Genomic DNA, 26188 nt, shown 5'->3' on the forward strand with positions numbered 1-26188 from the left:
TGTTCTGTGAATGCTGGAAACCTGAAAATCATATGAAGAAACCAAATTTGAGTATTCAGATAATACTATATGATGTTTAACATACTTTGCTGTAAAGAGCTCTCAACAAAGCAATGCTTCCTTTGATGTATTTGTTGTTGTATAATGTTGTATTTGTGAGCAGATACTGTGTTACATGAATAACACATTATGAATATAAAGTATTTATACATAAAGTTTAAATATATAATCTTTCAACATGTTCAGACACAATTATATTAATAATCATGTTTGTAGTGCATGATGGGCAGTTGACATTAAGAAAGGTGGTTGTGGGCTTCCCTGGTGGCGCAGTGGTTGAGAGTCCGCCTGCCGACACAGGGGACACGGGTTCGTGCCCTGGTCTGGAAGATCCCACATGCCGCGGAGTGGCTGGGCCCGTGAGCCATGGCCGCTGAGCCTGCGCGTCCAGAACCTGTGCTCCGCAACGGGAAAGGCCACAGCAGTGAGAGGCCCGCATACCGCAAAAAAAAAAAAAAAAAAAAAAGAAAGATGGTTGCTGAGCACACTCCTGGGCCCACACTACTAGGAGCTGGGGAAGAACTGGAATCCTACCTTGAGCATGAAGGGTGCCATGGGTGTCATGGGGCTGTTGTGGGCCACCAACTGGCAGCTGATTCTGGACCTTATATCAATGGCAAATTTAAGAAGGACAATTAATTAAACTCCTCCACGGTTCCCTTTGGTGGTACCAGCTCCTCCCAATTCACCTGCTGCATCTGGAATGGCCAAAGCCCTCAGGATGGCTATTGAGGAAATCCACACTGCAACATGAGTCTTTATGTTTTTTAAAATAGCTTTGATGTTTTAATACATATAGCACTAAACCTTACTCTGAAACCTGAAAAAGAAAAAAAAAAAAGGTGGATGCTACAAACTTTACCTACTTCACAACGTTGTTACCTGATCATCAGTTTAATGGAACCCACCCAAGATGGTCCAGGATCAGTGGCAGCCACTTAGGTCTGAGCTTTACCTTAGGAAGAAGGAACCTGGAGCCAAGGTACCCAGTTGGTCACAACTCAGTGCCCACAAAAACAAAGAATTAGACCTTGAGAGAGATCAGAGTGGTTACAGAAGCTAGAATTAGGTCATTTCTGGAGCCAGCTAAAAAGAAAAGTCTGGAAAAAATTTAAAATTTCCAATTTTCTTAAAATATCCTAGATCTGTAATCTAGGGAAACTCTAGTGGTTGAGTCTTCTAGGGAAACTCTAGTGGTTGAGTCTTCTATCTGTCATGGACTGCACAGAGCCTGGTTATACTTGGAACTGAGGAGAGATAGAACTGTACTTAGTTTGGTAGAGTTCTGCAGAAGGATTTGGCTTTTTTTCTTGAATAGCAAATAGGAATTGTGTGAAAGGAGGGGATGGCCTAGGTCTTAGCATCTATTCTACTTCTCCCTTCCTCTAATTTTCTTATCTAAATAATCACTCTAACGGAAGAAATGATTGAGAGCCATACAAAGATTTTCTTCCCCTGCCTTGGACCTCAATAGAAAGGTCTCTAATGCCCTACAAGGTAGACTTCATGCACTGTGGTGTCATCATTTAGAAATTCACTTGGATTAAACAATTATAAACCACTCATTCTTTAGCATAAGACTTGCTTCCAGACAATTGATTGAAATCTGCACAAAGGAGATGGGAATTTTTATGTAGGGGAGGAGGGAAAGGTGAATTTGGAACTTGGAACTCTGTATGAGTCAAGAGAGTGAAGGAAGGTCTTGAGCGCTCCAGACAGCAAAAATGCAGAGGAGATAGAACGTAAAATGAGTGCCAAAAAGGTAGGCAAGTGCCTACTTCAATATTTGCCTTAGGGGACTTCCCTGGTGGCACAGTGCTTAAGACTCCGCGCTCCCAATGCAGGGGGCCTGGGTTTGATCCCTGGTCCAGTAACTAGATCCCACATGCATGCTGCAACTAAGAGTTCGCATGCCATAACTAAGGAACTGGTGAGCCGCAACTAAGGAGCCCGCCTGCCACAACTAAGACCTGATAAATAAACAAACAAATAAATAACATTTGCCTTGGTGTTGGCCCTCCCTTCCCTCTTACCAGAAATCTGTCAAGGCCTAATCCTTATCCAATCTAGACTAGAATGGTGAGTGAAGCAAGTGAGGAAATGGTCAGCTAGTTTAACACAATCCTAAAACAACAGCTTCCCTTTCTTGTCCTCTTCCTTCCTTGCTACCACTCTGAACTCCAGGAGTAGATAACCTCACTTCTCTCATCTCAAGTTCTACTGTTTCAACCTACTGAGGATACCCCTTCCTTCATTTCCATTCTTCTCCTATCAATGAATTGACTTCTTGCAAGATAAGAATTCTTGCATAGGAGTCTTTCCAGAATTAGTTGAGCACTGAACACAGAAGTTTACTTTAGGGGTGACTATGTTTCTGGGAATATGAAAATAAACCCTGGGGGAATTCTCTGGTGATCCAGTGGTTAGGACTTGGCACTTTCACTGCAGGGGCTCGGGTTCAATCCCTGGTTGGCGAACTAAGATCCCACAAGCCTCAAGGTGCAGAGAAAGGAAGGAAGGAAGGAAGGAAGAGAGAGAAAGAAAGAAGGGAGGGAGGAAGGAGGGAGGGAAGGAAAGGAGGAAGGAAGGGGAGGGGAGGGGAGGGGAGGGGAGGGAAGGGAAGGGAAGGGAAGGGAAGGGAAGGGAAGGGAAGGGAAGGGAAGATAAGCCTGGAACTCTAATTTTTCTAGATAGCTATTTTCAACAAAGAGGGAAGGGCACAGTGTTTATTCATGAATATTTCTTAATCCTTCCCTTTACGGTCTAGGTTTTTCTACAACTCCCAGCAGAGAATAACTTTGCCATGGTTGTCCACACAAAAGCAGCTGGTCGGACCAGTATCAAAGTCACTGTCCGCTGTATGAACAGTTCCTCTGGGCAGTTTGAGGGGAATTTGTTGGAACTGTCTGATGAAGTTCAGATCCTGGTAAGGTCCCAAAGCTATATCTTGTTTCTGTATATCAAGGAGAAGAAAGTTATATTCTCTTACCATCCATGAAGAGCTTAGTCTGTATAGAGATAGAGAAATTGCTAAAGGGATCTCTGGAATAGGCTTATGGTTTCTAGATCTTTGTTATTCCTGCTAATTGCTTCTATGAGCACTGACATTAGAAACTACAGCACATGCACTCCCCTCAACTCCCAACGCAGAGAATACAGTATATGAACACATAATAACTAAAGAGGAATTAATTTCTGATTTTTTCTGCCTAACACAGATATTATGATACAGTCCACTTAGCTATACTCACAGGTAGAATGAAATCCTATCCTAACTTCTGGTAAGGTATGAGAGTACAAATAGTTTCTACAGATGTTCTCAAGCTGAAAGCTACATGGCCCTATTGTTTTTAGAACTCAAAGAAAAACTGTTTTTTGTGTGGGGCAAATAAGTTTCTCTACCTCTGAATTTGGGACTAATTTTTTTTTCTTTCCTTTATTTTGGCTTTGGTTCCCTGATTCAGTGAGGGGTAGAGGAAAAAGCACTTTACCAGAAGGCGGAAGACCAGAATAGTGCCCTTGCTAATTAAATACTACAGGTTCTTCATTCTCAAATCTCTTTTCAGGTTATTAGAACTAAAATTAGAAATTTCAATGGGACTTCCCTTGTGGTGCAGTGGTTAAGAATCCGCCTGCCAATGCAGGGGGCACAGGTTCGAGCCCTGGTCCGGGAGGATCCCACATGCCGCGGAGCAGCTGAGCCTGTGCGCCACAACTGCTGAGCCTGCGCGCTAGAGCCCACGAGCCACAAGTAGAGAAAGCCTGCACACAGCAACAAAGACCCAACACAGCCAAATATAAATAAGATAAATAAATTTATTTAAAAAAATTAGAAATTTCAAAATTATTTCATACCTAATATCTAAGTAATGTAGGGGATGTGGTAAGTGTAAACTATGCCCAGTCCCTTGTAGTCAGAAGCAAGGCTAATATTAGGTTATATATTCTACACTACCTAAATACGTTTTAAATGCCTGGCTCATTTTGGAAAGCAGAACTGTGGGACATTGGGCTAAATTGAAATTGGGCAGACTTGATTTGTAGTTGTCCATTTGTGAGTAAAGGTCATCATTTGTCTTTTCCGGAAATGAGGAAAACATCATTTTCTCATTCTAGGTGTTTGAAAAACTCCAACTTTTCTACCCAGAGTGCCAACCTGAACAAATTCTGATGCCCATGAATTCTCAGCTCAAACTCCATACCAACAGGTAAGGAGAATGGAGAAGAAGACAGGCCAGGATCCAACTTTACCCTCAGAGAAACACTGCACATGGAAAAAACCATTGCCTTCTAAGGTGATTTTTCTAACCCACAAATAATTTTTTTTAGTTGAAGTGAAATTCATATAACATAAAATTAAATTGTACAATTCACTGGCGTTTAGTACATACACAGTATTATACAACCATCACCTCTAGTTCCAAAACATTTTCATTACCACCAAAGGAGGCCCATACCCATTAAGCAGTCTCTCACCATTCTCCCCTTCTCTCAGTCCCTAGCAATCAACTAATCAGCTGTCTCTGTGAATTTAAATATTGTGTATTTCATGTAAATGGAAATCATACAATACGTGACCTTTTCTGTCGGCTTCTTGCAGTTAACATGTTTTCGAGGTTCATCCACATTGTAGCATGTATTGGTACTTCATTCCTTTTCATGACTGAATGATATTCCATTGTATGAATGTAACACATTGTTTACCCAGTCATCTGTTGGTGGACTTTGGTTTGTTTTCCCCTTTTAGCTATTGTGGACTTTGGTTTGTTTTCCCCTTTTAGCTATTGTGGATAGTGCTGCTATGAACATTCACGTACAAGTATTTGTTTGAATACAGTTGGCCCTTGGTATCCACCAGGGATTGGTTCCAGGACTCGCACTCCCACCAAAATCTGCAGATGCAAAAATCCAGTCTATAAAAATGGTGTAATATTTGCATATATGCACATCCTCCTGTATACTTTAAACTATTTCTAAATTACTTATAATACCTAATACAATGTAAACGTTATGTAAATAACTGCCAGTCCAAGGCAAGTTCAAATTTTGCTTTTTGGAACTTTTTGAAATTTTCAGCCCGTGCTTGGTTGAATCTGCAGATGCAAAACCGATGGATATGAAAAGCTGACTGTACCTGTTTTCAATTCTTTTAACCAAATAATTTTTTAATGATAAATATGTAATAGTATTTAATTTTTAAAGAGATAAGCATAATCCAAAGGCTGACTTCTACCTGAGGAAAAAATAACTACACAACATGGAGAATGGCAAGCAGTTTTCTCAGAGTACAGCTAGCAGTAATCCTGGCAATCTCTACTCCTTTCTTTCTTGTCAAACAGAGCCCCCAAGAGATGCCATTTGCTCCGTTTATTCCCTAGGGTAGGGGCCGCCTTTGTGAGTTCCCGTGTTCTCAAGTGTTTCCCTAATTCATCTGTCATTGAGGAGGACGGTGAAGGGCTCCTGAAAGCTGGTTCCATTGCAGGTACTGCTGTGTTGGAAGTCACTTCTATAGAACCTTTTGGAGTCAACCAAACAACTGTAACTGGGGTTCAGGTGAGTTCAGGGACTTACTCAAAAAAATAAAAGGAATACCATGGCCTTAAGAGGCAGATTTCCTTTTTTAAGAACTAGAAACTTCTCTGGAAGTCAGAAATGAACTGTAAGATAAGAGGACAATCTTGACATGAACCATCAAATTAAAGTGGACTTTACAGTCCTTGTTATAAAAGAGATTAGCCTCAAATTGGTATGAATGTCTTCTGAGCAGATTTGGCAAAAGGGTTGGTGTGGGAGAAGCGTAGAACCATTGCTATCAAAATTAGGCTTTGTTTTTAGAATTTTTTTTTTAAATTAGAAGAGACCTTAGAGGTAAGTTAGTCTAAAACAAACAAAAAAATGTTTTTTGTGTTAAAAATCTAGTATATTCCAGCTTCTGTGTTGCTCCTTTTACGTATATTATCTTTTTTAACTACCACAAAAACCCTATGAGATAGGCATTATTAGCCCTATTAAACTGATGATAAATATGAAACCTAGAATGATTAGATGAAGATATGAAATAATAAAGCTAGGATTCAAACCTGGACTTCCCTTACTGTATCACAGTTTATCTCTTGCAGTGTGAAAACAAAATTTACAGTATTCTTGATAAATGATCAATTATTTAACAATAAATATTGACACTTGGCACAAAATAAGAAGAAATGCAGTCCTTTCCTCAAAAAGCTCCAGCTTCTTTTCACATTTCCACTGTTTTAGTAATTAAAAAGCCATTTCCTGTACTGTCATATTTCTTTTTCACTCTGTCATCTGAAATCAAGAGCTAACTATTTCCTACAAAAGAGGAACACCATTTTTATCATTGATTATAAGTCTCAGAATATGGTCTCAGCGCCTCTCCAATGCATCCTTCTCTGTACTAGTAGGTTTTGTCTCCCACAGGTAGCACCAGTGACATACCTGCGAATGAGCAGCCACCCCAAGCTATACACAGCTCAAGGAAGGACCCTATCAGCCTTTCCCTTGGGCATGTCTCTCACCTTCACTGTTCAGTTTTACAATAGCGTTGGAGAGAAATTCCACACACACAATACCCAGCTTTATCTGGCTTTGAACAGGTATGGAAGGCAAAGGAATGGTGTTGACATTGTGGTAGACATCTTATTGATTAACCTGGTATTATCTAAAAGCTCCAGTAAATTCCTCTCATATCCTGCAGTTGGAATCTGATCTTTCTTTCTTTCATTAAGATGGGAAAAAAACAGAATTAGTTGTTCAATGAAGAAAAACTTCAGTATGTTTTGAATTTGACAAGTCCTAGTTCATACAAAGCTCCTGTAGGGAGCCAATTGGAGTATTATCAAAAAGCCATATTAAAAAAAAAAAAAAAAAAAAAAAGAAGCCATACTGAAAAAACAATTTTTTTTAATTAAAAAAAAAAAGCCTAGGGACTTCCCTGGTGGCCCAGTTAAGACACTGTGCTCCCAATAAAGGGGGCACAGGTTCGATCCCTGGTCAGGGAACTAGATCCCACATGCCACAGCAAATATCCCACGTGCTGCAACTAAGACCGGGCACAGCCATATTAATTAATTAATTAATTAATAATGATTTAAAAAAGCCTAGCTGGGCACTATATATATAAATGTAGTAGATCTGATCCCTGGCCCTAGTTGCTTACTCTCCATTGTAGAACTCCATCTGAACTTTTGAGCTATTGAATATAAAATGTTGTGATAGGGTCTGCCTCCAGAACTGTTTCCTAACTATTGACTCTTTTCAGAGATTTCTACCTTTCATGTCTGCTTTCAGAGATGACCTGCTGCTTATTGGACCAGGGAATAGGAACTATACTTACATGGCTCAGGCTGTGAACAGAGGGGTGACACTTGTGAGGCTCTGGGACCAGAGACATCCCGGCATGGCAGATTATATTCCTGTTTCTGTAGAGCACGCCATCGAGCCAGACACCAAGCTTACCTTTGTCGGAGATGTCATCTGCTTCAGTACTCACCTCCTCAACCAGAATGGTTTGGATACCTTCCCTGTCTCAACCTCACAACTGACAGGATTAGAAAGCAACTCATCCCTTAGATGATTTTTTTTTTTCCAAATTATCTAAAATCTAAGGGGCTCTCTGAGAAAGAAAATACTTTTGTGTGTTTTATTTTTCATGTTAACTTATAATTCTCAGTTTAGTGCCCATTTCTCTCCATAGCCAGCCAATTAGAGGTCAGCCAGTAATGTTTACCAAGTGTCTACTGAATATATAGGCAGTGTAGAGTACTGTGCCTTCTCCTCCATTCCCGGCTTCTGAAGGAGGGTAACTGCTAAGTTGAATATCAGGAAAGGATGAAATAAAAGGAAAGGGCAATAAGGCTTTAGTTCTAAGAACCAATTGTGTGTACACTGTTTTGTGAGGCACATCTGAAGGCCTAACTTCTACATATACCATCACTGTAAGAAGGTTTGGCCTTGTACCAGGCTACACTATACTCTTGATCAGCAAAGCATTTCTGTTCTAAGAAGTACTACTGAGTTACAGAAAATCAGTCTTGGGTTAGGAAATGTGTGTTATATCTTTAGGCTTCCAGGTAGCATATCCCAAAATGGTATATACTGACTGGGTATATGCAACCAAATAATCCATCCAAGTAAGGCTGGCTGGGGTGGTATGTGGCTTGGGCTTTGCGTCCTCTTTGGGGAACTATGGATACATATGTCTGGGTAAAGTGATGTAATACCGGACATTAACTGTATATTTTGGACTTGATACAAAGCAAACTCTATTCAGCCTAGGTCAAATCCTCCAGTCCTGTAAAAGTTGACTTGTAAGTAACCACTACTTACTAACATGTAATCCATGGCCAGTGAGCTAACTGTGCTTACAATACCATGATTGTTAATCTTTTGTCAGTGAAGCAGAGGCTTTTTTTACTCCCTTTTCCTAGGTTCTGTCAGGACTGTCCCTCTGTCTTCCATTCTGGAATTTTTTGGGCATCTCAAATCCATACCACTTTGGATGAGGAAGCAGAAGGGCCACATGCCAGGATCAGTAATCTAATCTAATATTTGACATTCCTCTGCCACCTTGGGACTTAAACCTAAGTAAACGAATCCTCTCTTCTGCCAGTTGACACTTGCTTGCAGTCTTCCTGCTGATATCAATCAGTAGGTCAAAGCAGATTCATCCTTAGCAGGGTCTATACAAAGTTTAATCAGAGTGTTATTCCTATGTGTAAAAAGCATTTTTCTTTTTCCTAAGGAGAACAGTTACATTCTCCAACTAAGTAGCTTCTTTTGTGATTGTGAAGGTCAGCAGTTCCTGTTTTATTTTGCTGGCATGACATACGAAGGGGAACCCGACATTAAGAAAACAACGTTAGGGACTTCCCTGGCGGTCCAGTGGTTAAGACCCTGAGCTTCCAATGCAGGGGGCCTGGGCTCGATCCCTGGTCGGGGAATTAAGATCCCACGTGCCACGTGACGTGGTCAAAAAAAAATTTTTTTTTTAAGAAAAAAAACAACATATCCCTGGGAAGGGATATGTATGCTTGAATGGTCTACTGACTTGGATTCTGAGTAAGGTTAGAGTGACCAATTTATATCATATCAAAGGTTGCAGCCAAGTGCTTTCTCTTGTTTTTTCCTAGGTGAACCCGGGATGTGGATGATTTCCGCTAATGACAATATTCTACAAACAGACATTGTCACTGGGGTAGGAGTGGCCAGGAGTCCAGGAATAGCAACAATTTTTCATGACATTCCAGGACTAGTGAAAACATATCGAGAGGTAAACCTAATGTTATGAGTTGAAGGGTTCATGGCAGTTCCCTGGTGGCTTAGTGGTTAGGATTCCAGGCTTTCACAGCCGTGGCCTGGGTTCAATCCCTGGTCAGTGAACTAAGATCCTGCAAGCCATGTGACGTGGCCAAAAAAAAAAGAGTTGAAGAGTCTAGAGTAACTATTTCAATATATGGGAATATGCATATAGAGAGCACATCCTATGAAAAGAAATACACTCAGATATCAGATATAAAGCCAGCCAACAAACTTTACTGGAACATAAAGGTAAATCGTGATTAAGGTTCTTAACCAAAAGAATGACTAGTCTGATTTATAATTTAAAATATCACCATGAGGGCGTCCCTGGTGGCACAGTGGTTAAGAATCCTCCTGCCAATGCAGGGGACACGGGTTCGAGCCCTGGTCTGGGAAGATCCCACATGCCATGGAGCAACTAAGCCCATGCACCACAACTACTGATCCTGCGCTCTAGAGCCCGCCAGCCACAACTACTGAGCCCGCATGCTGCAACTACTGAAGCCTGCATGCCTAGAGCCCGTGCTCCACAACAAAGAGAAGCCACCGCAATGAGAAGCCTGCGCACCATAATGAAGAGGAAGAGAAAGCCCACGCGCAGCAATAAAGACCCAACACAGCCAAAAATTAATTAATTTAAACATATATATATATATATATATATATATATCTCACCATGGCTACTGGTTGGTACTAAACTGTAGGAGCAAGAGCAGGAGCTGAGGGCTACCCTGGTGGCTCAGTGGTTAAGAATCCGCCTGCCAATGCAGGAGAAATGGGTTCGATCTCTGGCCTGGGAAGATCCCACATGCTGCAGAGCAACTAAGCCCGTGTGCCACAACTACTGAGCCTGCGCTCCAGAGCCCGCGAGCCACAACTACTGAAGCCTGTGCGCCTAGAGCCTGTGCTCCGCAACAAGAGAAGCCACCAAAATGAGAAGCCTGTGCACCGCAATGAAGAGTAGCCCCAGCTCGCCACAACTAAAGAAAGCCCACACGCAGCAACAAAGACCCAACGCAGCCAAGAAACAAAAAAGAGTAGGAGCTGAGAGACAAGTTGGGAGGCTATAATTGCAGTAATGCAGCTGAGTATGATGATGGATCAGGGTGATAATAGAGGAGGTGGTAAAAAGTTGATCAGATTCTAAATATATTTTATAGGTATAGTTGATACAATTTCCCAATAGATTACTATATGTAGAGTGTGAAAGAATCAAGAATGACTTAAGATTTTTGATTGAACAACTAAAAGGACAGAATTACCATCAACTGAAATGCGTAAGACTGTAGGTGGAACAGTTTTGGAGACAAGATCAGTTTTGGACATGTAAAGTTGGATGTCTATTAGATGTCAAATGGATGTTTTGAGGTAGCTAGGTAGAAAAGTCTGAGAGTCATTGGCATAGATATTTAAAGCCATAAGATCGGACTCCCCTGGTGGTGCAGTGGTTAAGAATCCACCTGCCAATGCAGGCGACACGGGTTCGAGCCCTGGTCCGGGAAGATCCCACATGCTGAGAAGCAACTAAGCCCATGCACCACAACTACTGAGCCTGCGCTCTAGAGCCTGCAAGCCACAACTACTGAGCCTGCGTGCCACAACTACTGAAGCCTGTGCGCCTAGAGCCCGTGTTCTGCAACAAGAGAAGCCACTGCAATGGAAGCCTGTGTGCTGCAACTACTGAGCCCACACGCCACAACTACGGAAGACCACAAGCTCTAGGGCCTGAGTGCCACAACTACTGAGCCCACATGCTGCAACTACTGAAGCCCGTGTGCCTAGAGCCTGTGCTCTACAAGAGAAGCCCCTGCAATGAGAAGCCCATGCACCGCAACGAAGAGTAGCCCCCACTTGCCACAACTAGAGAAAGCCCACGTACAGCAAGAAAGACCCAACACAGCCAAAAAAAAAAAAAGCCATAAGATCATCAAGAGAATGAGTGTAAATAGAGAAGAGGTCCAAGGACTAAGTTCTGGGGACACTCCAATATTGAGAGCTCTGAAAGAAGAACAGGAACAAAAGAAATTTATAGGAATTTATAAGATTTATAGAATGACCAGGGGATGGGACTTCCCTGGTGGCGCTGTGGTTAAGAATCCGCCTGCCAATGTAGGGGACATGGGTTTGATACCTGGTTTGGGAAGATCCCACATGCTGCAGAGCAACAAAGCCCGTACACCACAACTACTGAAGCCTGTGCTCCTAGAGCCTGTGCTCCGCAACAAGAGAAGCCATCGCGATGAGAAGCCTGCGCACTGCAACAAAGAGTAGCCCCCGCTCTCCGTAGCTAGAGAAAGCCTGCATGCAGCAATGAAGACCCAATGCAGCCAAAAAAAGATAAAGAAAAATTAAAGAAAAGAAAAAATTTATTAAAAAAAAAGAAAGAATGGGCAATGGGAGGAAAACCCGGGAATCCTGGTGTCGGGGAAGCCAAGTGAAGAAGGTATTTCAAGGAGGGAGGGGGAGATCAACCACATGAAAGCTATTGATGGGTCAAATATGAAAACTGAGAAATGACTGATGGTTTTTTGCAATATGGAGGCTGGTGACTTTGAGGAGTAGCTTCAGTGGAATAAAGGGACTGGAAGTTTGATTGGAGAATTGAAAACGAGGACTTGGAGACAGTCCTCTTCAAGGAACTGGAGTCGAGTTTGTTTTGTTGATTGTTTTTTAAAATGGGAGAAATAATGGCTTAGGAAATGATTCAGTAGAAAAGGAAAATTTGATGTAGGAGTAGGGAGAATTGCTTAAGTGATACCCTTGAGTAGGTGAGATGGGTGAACAAGTGAATAGGTAAGCTTTATAAAGCCTTTCCTATTTCCCCCTTAAATATATGTAACATCTCCTTCCTCTGTGCCCAAAGAATTTGTTTGTTCCTCTTTTCATTCCTCTTAATAGCTATTATTTTTTGAGCATCTACTATGGGCTTGGCACTCTGCATCTATTGTTTTTCATTTTTCTTTTTTTTTTTTTTTTTTTTGCGGTACGCGGGCCTCTCACTGCTGTGGCCCCTCCCGTTGCGGTGCACAAGCTCCGGACGCGCAGCCTCAGCGGCCATGGCTCACGGGCCCAGCCGCTCCACGGCATGTGGGATCCTCCCGGACCAGGGCACGAACCCGCGTCCCCTGCATCGGCAGGCAGACTCTCAACCACTGCGCCACCAGGGAAGCCCCTCATTTTTCATTTTATATACAGTACAACTACCATTTTTAATCTTCTCAACCCTGCAAAGTATTATCCCAATTTTATAAATGAGTAAATTGCCCAATAAGTGCCCACATGGTATCTGGTACCTTCTTTTATAGAGCTCTAGTCGTAACATAAATAATTACATATAGATGGCATGATAACATAAATGATCACGTCAGAAATGCTCTTAGAATAAATACAGAAGAAAGTCACTAATTCTGCCTAGACATTAAGGCTAAATTTTCCACAAATGACATTTAAACTGAATCCTGGGATTAGGAATTTGGCGGAAAAGAAACGGAGAAGGCATATATGTACAAAGGCAAATAAAAAGTATATGTTGTGTTTGAAGACCAATGAATAAATCAGGGTGGCTTCAGAGTAAGTTTTAAGGGTAGAGAGGGAAAAATTGGATAACATTCAAAGAGAACTTGTATCATGAGCAGATAAGAGGGTTGAGGAGAAAGGCAGCATGAGAAGACAACTAGAAAAAGGGGCTGAGAAGGTTCTAGGCGCTAGAAAAGCAAGGAGAAAGGTGTCACAAAGGCAAGGGAGAGAATGCGCTATGATGTCAGAGGCTACAGATAAGTCAAAAGGTCATATTTCAGTTGGTGTACTTCGTAAAAATGCTCATTTAATTATTCACTAACTGGTAGACAATCACTGAGGCCTGTTACATGTCAGTGATTATGCTAGGCTCTGGAAATACAAAGAGAAAAAGACAAAACTCCTTTCCTCACTGAGCTCTTAACATAACTAACTTGATTTAGTTACCGAGTCTAAGCTCGTACTGCTCGCTGCACAACAAGCCAGTAATTGAGAGGCAAGTTGTTGCGGGGGGCAAGGAATAACGACTTTATTTGGAAAGCTAGCAAATTGAGAAGGTGGTGGGCTCCTGCCCCAAAGAACCATGTTGCCTGAGTTAGAATTCAGGTTCCATATCCATACTCAAAGGGGGGGGGGGGGGGGCAAAGTCAAACACTTCCTGGTTCCCATCAGCCTCCAGCGGGGGGACGTGTTCATTTTTTCATCCCTGCAGTCGCTCACAGGTGGACCTGGTCAAGATGTTTCCTGTGAGCTAAACAAAGGTATTTTAGCTTAATGTTCATTTCCTGGGAAGCAGGGTTCCCAGAGATGGGCCTTTATGTATAATTTAAGCTTGTAGGCAACATCCCTTTAGTGATTAACTTGTAGTAGAATACAAAAGGTTCTTCCCTATTACAGTTTTAAGGTCCTTGAATATATGAAAAAATAAAAAACTATGGTAGTACTGAGGAGACTGGACAGTACACTGCATTTAAATTGAAAGAATTTGGGAGGAATCCCCTGGTGGTGCAGTGGTTAGGACTCTGCGCTTCCACTGCAGGGGGCATGGGTTTGATCCCTGGTTGGGGAACTAAGAAGTAAGATCCTGCATGCTGTGTGCCACAGCCAAAAAAAACAAAGAGGGCAAGGATACCCAAAGGAGTTAGAATCCAAAAATAAATAAATAAACCAATAAGTTGAAGGTATTTGGGGGGAAGGGCCACCATTATCACCATCTTCTCTCAATCTAATCATTAAGCACTTGCCTTATATTCAAGGCACAATACAGGATGTACAAAGATATGTTAGGGTTCTAAGTTGAAACGTAGAATCTAATGGGAGGGATTTTAACAAGTATAAAAATACCTACAATATAAGGCAGAACATTACAAGTATTTTGAGAGAAACAATACTTTGAGGTTTCAGAAAAGTTGAGATTACATGCAACTAAAGAGAGAAAAAGAAAACTTTCTAAAGGAAATTGCAACTGTCTTCAAAGACATCTAATAGGGAATCATACAAAGGGAATATATGTCAGAAGGAATAATGCACAAAGACCTCCTTTTAGAAAAAAATGTTATTTTCTTCTCAAAAGTAAACAAATTTTGTGGTTCTCAAATATGTGATCACTAGAAGGGCAATTTGCTCTTGTGTGAAACTGCTTTCAGCTAAATAAGTTATGAGGGATGGAGAAGAAGGGAACCAGATTCTCTAATAACTTAGGTACCAATTTTCCTTTGGTTTGCTGACAGGTGGTGATCCATGCATCATCAAGATTAACACTCACTTATGACCTTAAGACTTATCTCACCAATACCCTCAATTCAACTGTGTTCAAGCTCTTCATCACCACTGGCGGAAATGGTGTCAATCTTAAAGGTCAGCAATCTCTTTATAGTTCTGGGTGATTATTCCCACCTTTCCCATTCTCCCTCATTTGCCCCTTTGAATTAGCAATACAAGTTTTCTTTCATTTCAAAATTGATTCTACTTTTACAAAGAAGTCACTGAGGGACTTCCACGGTGGTCCAGTGGTAAAGAATCTGCCTTCCAATGCAGGGGACGCGGGTTTGATCCCTGGCTGGGGAACAACTAAGCCCGTGAGCCACAACTACTGAGCCCTTGCGCCTCAACAAGAGAGCCTGCATGCTGCAAACTACAGAGCCCACGCGCTCTGGAGCCCGCATGCTCTGAGGCCCGCGCGCCACAGCTAGAGAAAAACCCGCACGCCATAACTAGGGAGAAGCCCGTGTGCTGTAAGGAAGAGCCCGCGAGCTGCAAGGAAAGATCCCACATGCCACAACCAAGACCCGACGCAGCCAAATGATTAAAAAAAAAAAAAAAATCATTGAGCGCTATGAGACCTCAGAAATTATGACTGGATTAAGGTTTTGAAATAGGCTCAACCTAGTCACTGTTGTCTTTTTAGTTATAACCCTGAGATCAGGAGGTAGCCTAGACCAAGGATTTCCAAACATGGCTGATTTTTAAGGTTATCCAAAGAAATTTTTAAAAAATAGATTCTTAGGCTCCATCCAGATTTAATAAATTTGGGATAGAGCCTAGGATACAATTTTTTTTTTTTTTTTGGTTGCATTGGGTCTTTGTTGCTGCGCATGGGCTTTCTCTAGTGGTGGTGAGCGGGGTCTACTCTTCATTGCAGTGCACGGGCTTCTCGTTGCAGTGGCTTCTCTTGTTGCAGAGCACAGGCTCTAGGCGCACGGGCTTCAGTAGCTGCAGCATGCGGGCCCTGGAGCACACAGGCTTCAGTAGTTGTGGCGCAAAGGCTTAGTTGCTCCGCAGCATGTGGGATCTTCCCGGACCAGGGCTCGAACCCGTGTCCCCTGCATTGGCAGGTGGATTCTTAACCACTGCACCACCAGGGAAGTCCAAGATACAATTCTTTTAAAGCTTCCCAAGACTTGAGAATTGTTGGACTAGATGATATCTGAAATGTTATTCACTCAGCAAATTTGCCTTGTGCTTTTCTTTTTTCATTCTGTATTGGACCATGATTTACTGTCAAAAAAAAAGGGGGAGGAAAGATAACTAAAATACAAGAAGCTTCTAATAGATTCCAAATGCTATGTTAGGAATTTTTATATCTTTTATCTCTTTTAACAATCTCATCATGTAGTAATTATCATCATTTTAAAGATGAGAATACTGGGAATTGCCTGGCAGTCCAGTGGTTAGGATTCTACGTTCTCACCATCAAGGGCCTGGGTTCAATCCCTGGTCGAGAAAAAAAAAAGATGAGAACACTAAGTCTAAGAGCAAGTAATTTGTACAAGGTAACAACCAGTTAGTGGCAGGAGTGGTGGATATGCTCCACTCCAAAGTCCATGTACATCCTTTCATTCCTCTTTTTTTAAAGAACAAATTCCAGATTTGGGGGCAGGGGGAAGGTAAGGGGTGGGGAGAGGGTAGGGGGCGAGAAAACACAAACCAACCAGAGAAGTCCAGAATATAACAGAATATAACTGTTTATAAAACAAGATAATTTAAACTCTAATTGTCCTTTTTATCCTTCAATTTTAAGCACTTAATATATTTTCTTTTCACAGTAGGTATTTAATCTTAAAAATACAATCTAACTATGTATATATAAATAAGAACACTTGATCTTTAAAATTCTCCAGGTTCTTTTACAAAGTATTAAATGTTTCTTCGTAACATATTCACTCATTTTTGTCTACCTTATTAAATTTTACAAGGAGACTGTAATTCCCCCCCACCCCCACCCCAGCAGAATCTTTCTAAAACCACAACTATTATGAAACCTCATGTAACAGTTCTTTTGATATTGCTGATAGTCTCCAAAAGATGAGAATGGTCCCTAGACTGCTGGCAACTGAGAAAGAGCTGTAGCAAACTAAGACCGTTAAGAAACTGTGCAGGGGAAAATCCTGTTAACAAGACATAGTTCCTATTTAATTTAAAATGCATCCATTGCAGCTGACCCAACCTTGGTGCCAGTGTTTCTTGCTGGCTATGTGGCTCCTGTTTAAGGCACCACTTGTAATGAACTTCTAGAGATCTTTGACTTGAATCATGCTGCAAAACAGTATGTTTTGGAAAACAAACCTTCCTAGACTTAAAAGCTACCTCCCAAGTGTAGCACTTTATTTCCAACAACTGTCCAATTTCCGTGTAATCTTATTCCCACTGATGAATTCCAAAAACCTTTGAAAGAGGACAGCAGCTATGATATTGATAATAGAAGCCCCATTATAGTCACAAACTAGCAGAAGCAAGGGTCTTACAATCCTCTTTCACCTTGATTGTGGTAGGACGCAACAGAGCTGGCAAGTAGACAGCTGTAGCAAGTCAAGGAGAACTGACCCTTTGTTTTGTTTGTTTTTTTAGTACCAAACTGCCTCTATATAATAGCCTCCCCTTTTACAAATTCCCCTTAGTGAGAGCTATTTATCTCTCTTCTGCTCATTAGGATCCTGCACCCCAAGTCAGGCCTTGGCCATTACAACAACACTTCTTCCAGAGACCCTCATGCTGTGCCATGTACAGTTCAGTAATACTTTACTAGACATTCCAGCAAGTAAAGTCTTTCATGTCCATTCCGATTTCAGCATGGAGAAAGGTGGGTTCCACCAGTTGAATCTGGTTTCCCCCTTGTTTTCACATTTGTGCAAATGTCACTTTCTTATTGGATTGCATTTCTACTTTCCAGTTTCATCTGCTATATAACTGTGGAATCTTTCTCAGTCAGCATTTTTATTCTATCCATTCAACAAACTTTTAACACATGTCTATAATATACTATGCTTTTCTATTGTAACTTACTACTTTCTCCTTTGTTAGCCTGTTATCTTTGTGAGGGCTTGGATTATGTCTCATTCATCTTTTATCCCCAACTAGTAGCACAGTGTTTGAATGTTGCTGAACTGAAGGATATTCCAAGCAGAACAGCATTAACAAGTGGAAAGCAGAAACAGGCATGACACTGGGAGGACTTTAAATAAATCAGTCGACTGATCTAAAATGAGACAATTCACGTCAAATGTAAATAGGTAATGCTGTATCATGGAAGAGCTTCTACTCCAAGGTCAGGCAGTTTGAATGGTATGAGTAATGAGAAACCACTGATGGAAGGTTCATTCAGCAAACCGTTGAGCACCAAACAGAATGCCTGGTACCAGGACAGGCCCTGGAGGTACAGCGGAGTAAGACAAGGCTTTTAACTCTTACTAGAATTGCACAGGGCGATTAGTTATAGAATAAAGATATACATGGGATGCTAGGACGCCAGAAAGAAAGGAGTATCTACATCAAACCTGGCAGTCAGTGTGAGGTTTTACAGAGGAAATAACCTTTAGAAGGATGACTAGGACTGAGGTAGATGTGAAGAGAACAGGACATTCCAGGCAACATACAGCCCTGGAAAAGTTTTCAAAAATAAGTTTAAAGTATACAATGGCAGGGCTAAGGGCTTCCCTGGTGGCACAGTGGTTGAGAGTCTGCCTGCCGATGCAGGGGACACGGGTTTGTGCCCCGGTCCGGGAAGATCCCACATGCCGCAGAGCAACTAAGCCCGTGAGCCATGGCCGCTGAGCCTGCGCGTCCGGAGCCTGTGCTCTGCAACGGGAGAGGCCACAACAGTGAGAGGCCCGCGTACTGCAAAACAAAAAAAAAAAGTACACAGTGGCAGTACCCAGAATGGATAAGAAAGAATGAGAGGCAAGGAGACTAGTAAATGCAATTTACATTGCAATAATCCAAGCATGAATTGATGAGTGTCTAGACCAGACTAACAGAGAAATACTAACGGAGGGGCCAGATGTGAGACATTTCAAAGGACGAGTTAGCAAGATCTGGATATAGGAATGAAGGAATAGATGTCAAAAGACAACTGAGGTTGAGCATGGGTAACTAGAAAAACAATACTATTGACAGAAATAAGGCCATCAAGAGGTGGTTTGATAGAGAAGTGATTAAACCATGTTCAAAGCTTGCCTTTCTTCCACAAAACCCTTTACTGATCCAACTCTGACTACTTCATCCTATATCACCTTAATTTCCATTTACACTGTATTGTTTAATACTCCCTGACATGTCAATTTACCAATAATGGTATCCTTAAGTTCAACTGTGGGTTCCCTGGGACTGTTTCATCTTTGGTAAACTCCTCCATAGTGGCCAACAGTATGCTAATAGTGAATACTCAAAACTTGAGTTCACATTCTGAATTTGCATGTAAATATTTTTCCTTCCTATCCTAATCCAGTTGGCTAAATAGAGCCTCTGAACCTTCCTGCTCAGTTTTTCCTCTTTTCTTCAGGGGTTTATGTCTGCCTAATCAAGGTTCGACCCCAGTCAGAGGAGCTACTCCAGGCCCTCAGCACGGCTGACACCTCAATCTATGGTTGGGCCTCGCTTGTCAGTGAGCATAGCAAGAATGGAATGCAAAGAATCCTCATTCCTTTTATCCCAGCCTTTTACATCAATCAATCAGAATTGGTTCTTAGCCACAAAAAAGACATCGGGGAGCTAAGAGTACTGGGAGTGGACAGAGTTCTTGAGAAACTAGAGGTATGTTAAGGACTGAAGCAAAACAGGTCAGGGTTTTGAAAAAGAGATTTTTCATTCTCAGTCCAGGGTAAAGGAACAGTTACTGAATGACTTGATAAAATTCACCACAGGAAATTCTTAAACAAAATGAAGAAAATCTGTCCCCTTCACAATGCCAGGGGGGCCCCCAGAGTCCAAACTCTAGGTCAAGAGCCTTGTCAGTCTGGAAGATAACACAAATACTTTTTTGTATATATATATATATATATATATATATAAAACACCAATGCTGGCTTGAAACAATTTTAGAATGCTAGCTTAAAACTTTTTTTGAAGGCTATATTATTCTCACAGATCATCTTCCCTTATCCTTCAACACATCTAAGTGAGAAAAAGTGACTTGTCAGACAGCTAGCTAGAACTAGAAATCCAGATGTCTTACTGTATATGTTGATTTTTGGCATGTATTGACACAAAACTGACTTTTCTTTCAAGCATGTTCCATCTCCTTTTCTCCAAGGTCTTCCCCAGCTCCCCAGTTCTAGCGGTCTCTGGCCAAAGGCACTCTTCCCTCACACGTGGTCTGGCTATCTACCCCATAAAAGTAGTCAACTTCACTTCCCTCCAGCAGATGGCATCACCTGTTTTCATCAATATTTCCTGTGTGCTCACCAGTCAAATTGAGGCTGTGCGAGTGAGAGCTATGAAAGGCAAGTGTGGTACAGGTGAGCATTGGGGGTGCCTATTTTTAATCCAGAGGCAAAAAGAATGCATTATGATTTAGTCAATGGGAAACATTCAGCCACTTGACCAACATTATTCAAACTAGCTGGGACATGGATCTTTATTCTCCAAGCCTACTCTATAAAATATAACCTTCAGGTAGCTTTCTTATCACTGGCTAGATGTTATACTTAAATACATGTTACGTCAGTTTGTCAGCTTCGTAAGTATACTACTTACCGTGTTTTAAACCTCTTGATAAATGTTTCACTTACTTCAAAAGTATTTAGCAAACCTTTGTGCATCAATGGGCAAATGGTGGTAACCCTAGAACCAAGACTTAGCTTCCCCAAATCCTGATTCTACCATTACCCAGTTTAGAAATGATGTCAAGTTTGGGTGGGATGGGAACCGTTACGGAAAGAGGTATTAGGAAAGCCAGAGAACCATCCTCCTTATATGTGTCACTCCCACTTGCCCATGCCTCAAGGGAAACAGTATTTCTCTTAATTACTGGGAGTGAATTAGGCTGAACCTTAGTACATCTAATGGGAGAAAGGTTTTTGCTTCTATAAGCACCCAATCTGTACGGGTCAATAAATATTCTAAGCATATTTATATGCATTTTAATTCTCATGATTCTAAAGAGTTTTCTAAAACTTTATAAAGATGTTTTTCCCTTTAAAGAGTTGAGAAAATTGGTGTTCAGGGTCCCACCAACTAGAAAGTGTTCAACTCCAATCTGTCCTTTCTGTGAAAGCATTTTTTTTTTTTTTTTTGCGGTACGCGGGCCTCTCACTGTTGTGGCCTTTCCCGTTGTGGAGCACAGGCTCTGGACGCGCAGACTCAGCGGCCATGGCTCACGGGCCCAGCCGCTCCGCGGCATGTGGGATCTTCCCGGACCAGGGCACGAACCCGTGTCCCCTGCATCAGCAGGCGGACTCTCAACCACTGCGCCACCAGGGAAGCCCTGAGAGCAGTTTTTAAATCTAGAGTTCATGGATCTCCACAAAGGTCCACAGATAGAACTCAAGGTGTCCATGCCTTGAATGGGGAAAAAAAATTGCATCTTTATTTTCAATTAACCTCTAACTGAAAGTTAGCATTTCCATTGATTATGAGTATAAGCAACAAATCACAGCGGTATTATATGTGACTTTGTCACCAAGGAAAACCATAGATGTTCTCATGTTCCAACTGTCACATCTCAAAACATTTCATTTCAAAATTACATCAAAATTACAGTAGTTATCAGACCTAAAGCTACAAGTTTTTTATTAATAGAGCACACATACTACTGTATCACAAATTAGGCCTTTGAACATTTTGCTAACTGTATATTACAAATTAGGTTTTTTCCCTATTTTCATCAACTCTTGATATTAATTGGTTTCCTTTATTCCTACATTTTATCTTTTGCATTTAAAAACATTCTGAGTTGGGATCCATTGACTTTATCAGACTGCTGAAGTTGCCCATGGCAAAAAAAAAAAGTTAAGAACCCCTGCACTTCTTAGAGATAAGAAGGACAAGCAGTGTAACAGTACGATCAGAGTGGGTGGGAGTCTTTAGATACAAACATCCAACCTTCAGCTCATTCATACAAGTGTGTGCCTACTGTTATGTGCCAAGCACGGTCCCTACTTGCAGAAATCAGATTTAAGACAGGGCCCAGGGACTTCCCTGGTGGTACAGTGGCTAAGACTCCACACTTCCAATGCAGGGGGCCTCGGTTCGAACCCTGGTCAGGGAACTAGATGCCACATGCTGCAACTAAGAGTTCACATGCCACAACTAAAAAGATCCCGCAAGCCGCAACTAAGACCCGGCACAGCCAAATACATAACAAATATTTTAAAAAGACAGGGCCCAACTAAGACAGGAATTAGTTCAATGCAGCCAGAACAAAGGGGTGCTATAAATTAACGTGCCTAAGTTTTATTGGGACTCCCAACAGTGGGACCTGATCAAGGATTAATATAGTCTTGTTTCTACTAGTAAGCAACCTCAAATTAGTCTTCAGAGTGAAGCAGTTTGTAAACAGTGGGAAGTTGTTACAACAGTTGTGAAACAGAGTCTGGTGAGAGGTAAGACCAATTAAGAGCCCAGAGGTAGAGGACCTATGTAAGGGATGCAGAATAGGAACTAGGTCCAAGGCCCTGGTGACAGTTTACCTGGGAAGGCCAGTTAAATTCAGGCAGTTTTGTGGGGCAGGGAAGAGTTCATTTCTAGACACTGAAAAGTTTGAAATAACCAAAGGCAAGCGCCAAGCATGCTTCAAACACAGAAGTCTGACGTTTTATTGAGGACAAGTTTATAAACATATCAGAATGTACCTGAATAAAAATGGACAAGTAGCCCCTGCATTTAAGAGGTTATTGGTGATCCAACGAAATATTTCATTCAGGTTAGAAGGATTAAAAGGAGAACTTGAATCACCTTTTGATTGTGATAGACTATCACAAACTTGGTGAAGGAAAGCAGTCACATGGAGTTAAAGTGCACAGGAAAGGTAACAGGCATTTTAAAGTGGCAAAGAATTTAAATATTCTTTTGTAAGCTGAAAAGAAATGAGACTCAAGAATTGTAATTCACTGTTAGAGAGGTAAAAAACCAAAAAAAGGTAAGAGGAGCTAAGTTCAGTTCACCCCTTTTTCTCTGGTAAGAAGCAAAAGAATTTCCTAGAGGGCTGGGTTTTGACTGTTTCAGCTAGATACTCTTAGGACCACACAAGTTTTTAAATGCAACATCTGTCCTGGATAACTATAATCTTCTTTTATTCTGCCAATGTGTAGATCAATGTGAAGATTCACGTGTCCTCCAGAAGCTCATGGGTTCTTACCAGATTTTCTTTACCCTCTTTGCGGTGTTGGCACCAACAGCTTTCCTCTTTCTAGGTAAGAAGTCCTTATATTCAGCACCGTGGCCTTTTGACTTGGAAACTGCCTTCATTTTATTTCACAAACTAAATGAGGATGAAAATTAGCTGTTTATCACATCTAATTTGGGACATGCAACTGAAACTGATTTAGCCTCCCTAACCCTAGTCACTAGTGGACCAAAGATCCCGCCCAACTTACTAGGAAGCAATGAACTGCATGTGGCCAATAAATACCACTCAGAAGTGGAAATTACTGCTAAACCTTAGATTATAGCTAGTTTTGCTCAAACACATAGCTAGAGATGATTCAAGCAACACAACACGTACTATCATCTACACGTGCATTCCCCATCTCTCAACCATAAGTTGGAATACCTCTAAAATTCATTGAATAAAAATTTCCTGTAAGTATAATTATTTAATTTGAAGCCTTTTTTATAGCAATACTTGTCCCCTTAAGGCCTTCCTCCAGTGAAAACAGTTCTCTTTGGTGACATCTCCCTTATTCTTTTTCCAGCATACAATGCCTTCCTAAACAAGATACAGACAGTTCCAGTTGTTTATATACCAACTCTAGGTGCACCACAACCAGGTAAAGAATCACCATCTTTATCACTGAAAAGCTCAGGTATCATCCTCATTCACTTTTATTCACCCTTCATCTATCTCCCTTCCTCCTTTACTTCTAGGTTCTTACACATCCACACGTTCTCCCCCTCCCTTCACGAGTCCACAACCCCCACCAGCGCAGCGTCGGCTACAACATTGGCTCTGGAGTACAAGGCACTAACCTCTGCTTGGACAGGTCCCCTTAACTGCAGGGGGCTGGAAATTTCTAGCCCTAGACCAGGAGCCTAGCACCAACCTCTACACTCATAAGCCTCCAAACAAGCCTTCTGAGAACTGTAAATAAAGGATCCTAGGCTGTTTTGTGTTAAAAGTGGTGTGCTGGATCGCGTTTTAAAGATCAACTGTCAGTTCTTAATTCTAAGAAAACATAAAAGTGAAAGCAAATACCCCATTTATATACCATTCCAGTTTTTAACCAAGCTCTGCAGATTTATTCAATGAGCCTACGGATAGAAATGTCCCAAATGGACTTTTTAAGTATTTGCCACTTACTTGCCCCAAATGACTCTACAGTCCACTCTTCTGATTGCCCCTGAATACGTGAGGTAGGAACTTCCTAGCAGTAAAACAAGACAATAAACAGGACGTATCCAAAATGTGTTTATTCGGATGGTTTCCCATTCATCTTGATTCCAGGGGCTTTTAGTGCTGCTTCCGTCTGAAAGAGCACCCTGCAAGAACAAGTTCCAAAGGTTAACTGACAGCAGCCTACTTACCCTGTCCCACCCCCACAAAACAAAATGATGCCTGATACCCACAGGAAACCTACATCTGTAGTTTTCTCAACTCTTTTAGCTCCTACCTACTCACTTAAAGACAACATCTGCTTCAGTTCATATGAAGCCCCCTTTATCACCCATCCACCCCAGCCTTAGACAGGAGCACTGAGATTAGTGCTTTCTAATTATGCTTTTGGAGAGAGAGAAAAAAAAAAAAAGACTATCAAACCCAACTCTCTTTGCAAGACAGCCTGATAATTTACATTATACATGACCTCTCTCAAGATTCAAACCCCAAAAATCACAACATTAATTAAACCATTTACCTTCTGTAAGCCTTGCTTTTCCTCCTGTAGGCTGGCAGAGGACGGTAGAGCAGCCAACACACAAAACTACTGTTTGTGCATGGCTAAAGACGGTGGTGATTTTATAGCATCCTGTGAAAAAACAGCGAGTTACCCCATTTTCCCCAAACCTTTATTCATTTAAACATATGCTGTCATATATTAACTGTAAAACAAACATGTTATGTAAATTCTTGAAATTTACTTTCCTATTCTAAATCGATTACTTGGCTCTAGGTATACATTAAAGCCAACTTAAAAGCAACCTGGACTATCTGCCCCCACCTATGATTTTTTTTGTTAATGCGTTACCACCATCATCCAAAAAAACTATCCGAGAGTTAAAATATAGACAATCCTCTATTTGGTGAGGGAAGCGGCTCAGTAACTGGTCAACGTATCCACTCCCTTGTCTCCAGGTACAAGTATATAAATGACCACAGCAGAAGCCCCACGTAACATTCCAGTGTTTCTCAACACAAAGAGATGTTACGGTCTGCACATAAAGTTTTGAAGGGAGATCACTATGGATTACTGTTCCTGAAATGCAAAATTTTACCCATCTCAATCAAATTTTAAGAAATCAGAACCGTTTCAAGGATACCTTTTTCCTTGGGGTCCAGTGCTTTCCCCACTACTGCAAGTTATCTCCTCACCTGGGCATTTCACATCCATGAAATAGGAATTGGGGCTCTGCACCAGGCGCTTCTTCTTGTGTTTCCTCTTCTCCTCTTCTGGAGAGGGATGAAGGAGATCCTTTGCGAGCTAAGAGAGGCAGAAATGCAGAGATTTAGAAACCATCGGCGAACACGGGATGATCGAAAACAGCCCCCACTGCCACACACCGGGGAGAGCTCGCCCCTCGCCGCCCCTGCTGTCTGCGCAGCTGGGCCGCCATCTTATCGCCTTTCCGCTCCTGTCTATGCAGGAGGCCCCACGGGCCTCTGCAAAGTGCGGAGAGCAAGTGAGAGCCCTCTGCGATCCGAAGTCAGCGTGAGGGGACAGTGCGGACAGAAGAGCGAGATCTCCACGGAAACCTGCACCAAGGAACTCACAGGCATGTTCTCATGGGGAGGTCGTCACCGTCGGAAAGGAGCGAAAGCGGAAATTCTGCTCCTTAAATCCGCCGTCCCGCAGGAAGTGACGCCTGGGCCTTCTGCCGCCATGTTGGGAAGGTCCTCTCACGGTGTGTGAGCGGCGGGACGAGGAGGGGACTGCCATCTTTGGAAGGTCTCTAAATGACAGAACATAGATGAGTCGCCATGTTGAGAGAGAGAGCGTGTTCTCTTAAGGTCAGCGTTTGATCTCTATTGAGGGGTAAATGGACAATTTTCAAATTTCGCGCTGCACTTTAACAATGGGAACTGCTTAGGAAAACAGCGAGACTGAGCCATGTCTGGGACTTATTAAATTTCTTTACTATTTTTAAATTGGTTTAGTTTGCCCATTTTTAACAATTCAGAAATGTAAACATAAAAAAAGGAAGT

The 26188-nt window shown here is 41.8% G+C and overlaps 2 protein-coding genes and 1 pseudogene across 2 annotated transcripts in view; 2 read left to right on the forward strand and 1 right to left on the reverse strand.

Moving 5' to 3' along the window:
• Positions 1–24131, forward strand: part of NUP210L (nucleoporin 210 like) — an 86798-nt gene extending 62667 nt beyond the window's left edge. Inside the window, exons 28-40 of the mRNA XM_019919378.3 lie at positions 2828–2986; positions 4177–4268; positions 5439–5613; positions 6502–6677; positions 7372–7589; positions 9213–9352; positions 14628–14754; positions 17327–17476; positions 19175–19425; positions 19925–20129; positions 22923–23024; positions 23526–23600; positions 23698–24131. Of these exons, the coding sequence (XP_019774937.1) occupies positions 2828–2986; positions 4177–4268; positions 5439–5613; positions 6502–6677; positions 7372–7589; positions 9213–9352; positions 14628–14754; positions 17327–17476; positions 19175–19425; positions 19925–20129; positions 22923–23024; positions 23526–23600; positions 23698–23798 (1971 nt within the window). The 3' untranslated portion in view covers positions 23799–24131. The remainder of the gene's footprint in view (positions 1–2827; positions 2987–4176; positions 4269–5438; positions 5614–6501; positions 6678–7371; positions 7590–9212; positions 9353–14627; positions 14755–17326; positions 17477–19174; positions 19426–19924; positions 20130–22922; positions 23025–23525; positions 23601–23697) is intronic.
• Positions 267–2625, forward strand: LOC109547298 (cytochrome b-c1 complex subunit 10 pseudogene; annotated as a pseudogene).
• Positions 24132–24225: 94 nt separating the features above from the next.
• On the reverse strand, positions 24226–25871 carry RPS27 (ribosomal protein S27). The gene is made up of 4 exons (XM_019919377.3): positions 25757–25871; positions 25358–25466; positions 24684–24794; positions 24226–24309 (listed from the first exon to the last, which is right to left on the reverse strand). The coding sequence occupies exons 1-4, from the start codon at positions 25760–25762 to the stop codon at positions 24281–24283; spliced, it is 255 nt and encodes an 84-aa protein (XP_019774936.1). The 5' UTR covers positions 25763–25871; the 3' UTR covers positions 24226–24280.
• Positions 25872–26188: the final 317 nt, after the last annotated feature.

Source organism: Tursiops truncatus, chromosome 1 (genome assembly GCF_011762595.2).
Source record: "Tursiops truncatus isolate mTurTru1 chromosome 1, mTurTru1.mat.Y, whole genome shotgun sequence".
NCBI lineage: Eukaryota > Metazoa > Chordata > Mammalia > Artiodactyla > Delphinidae > Tursiops > Tursiops truncatus.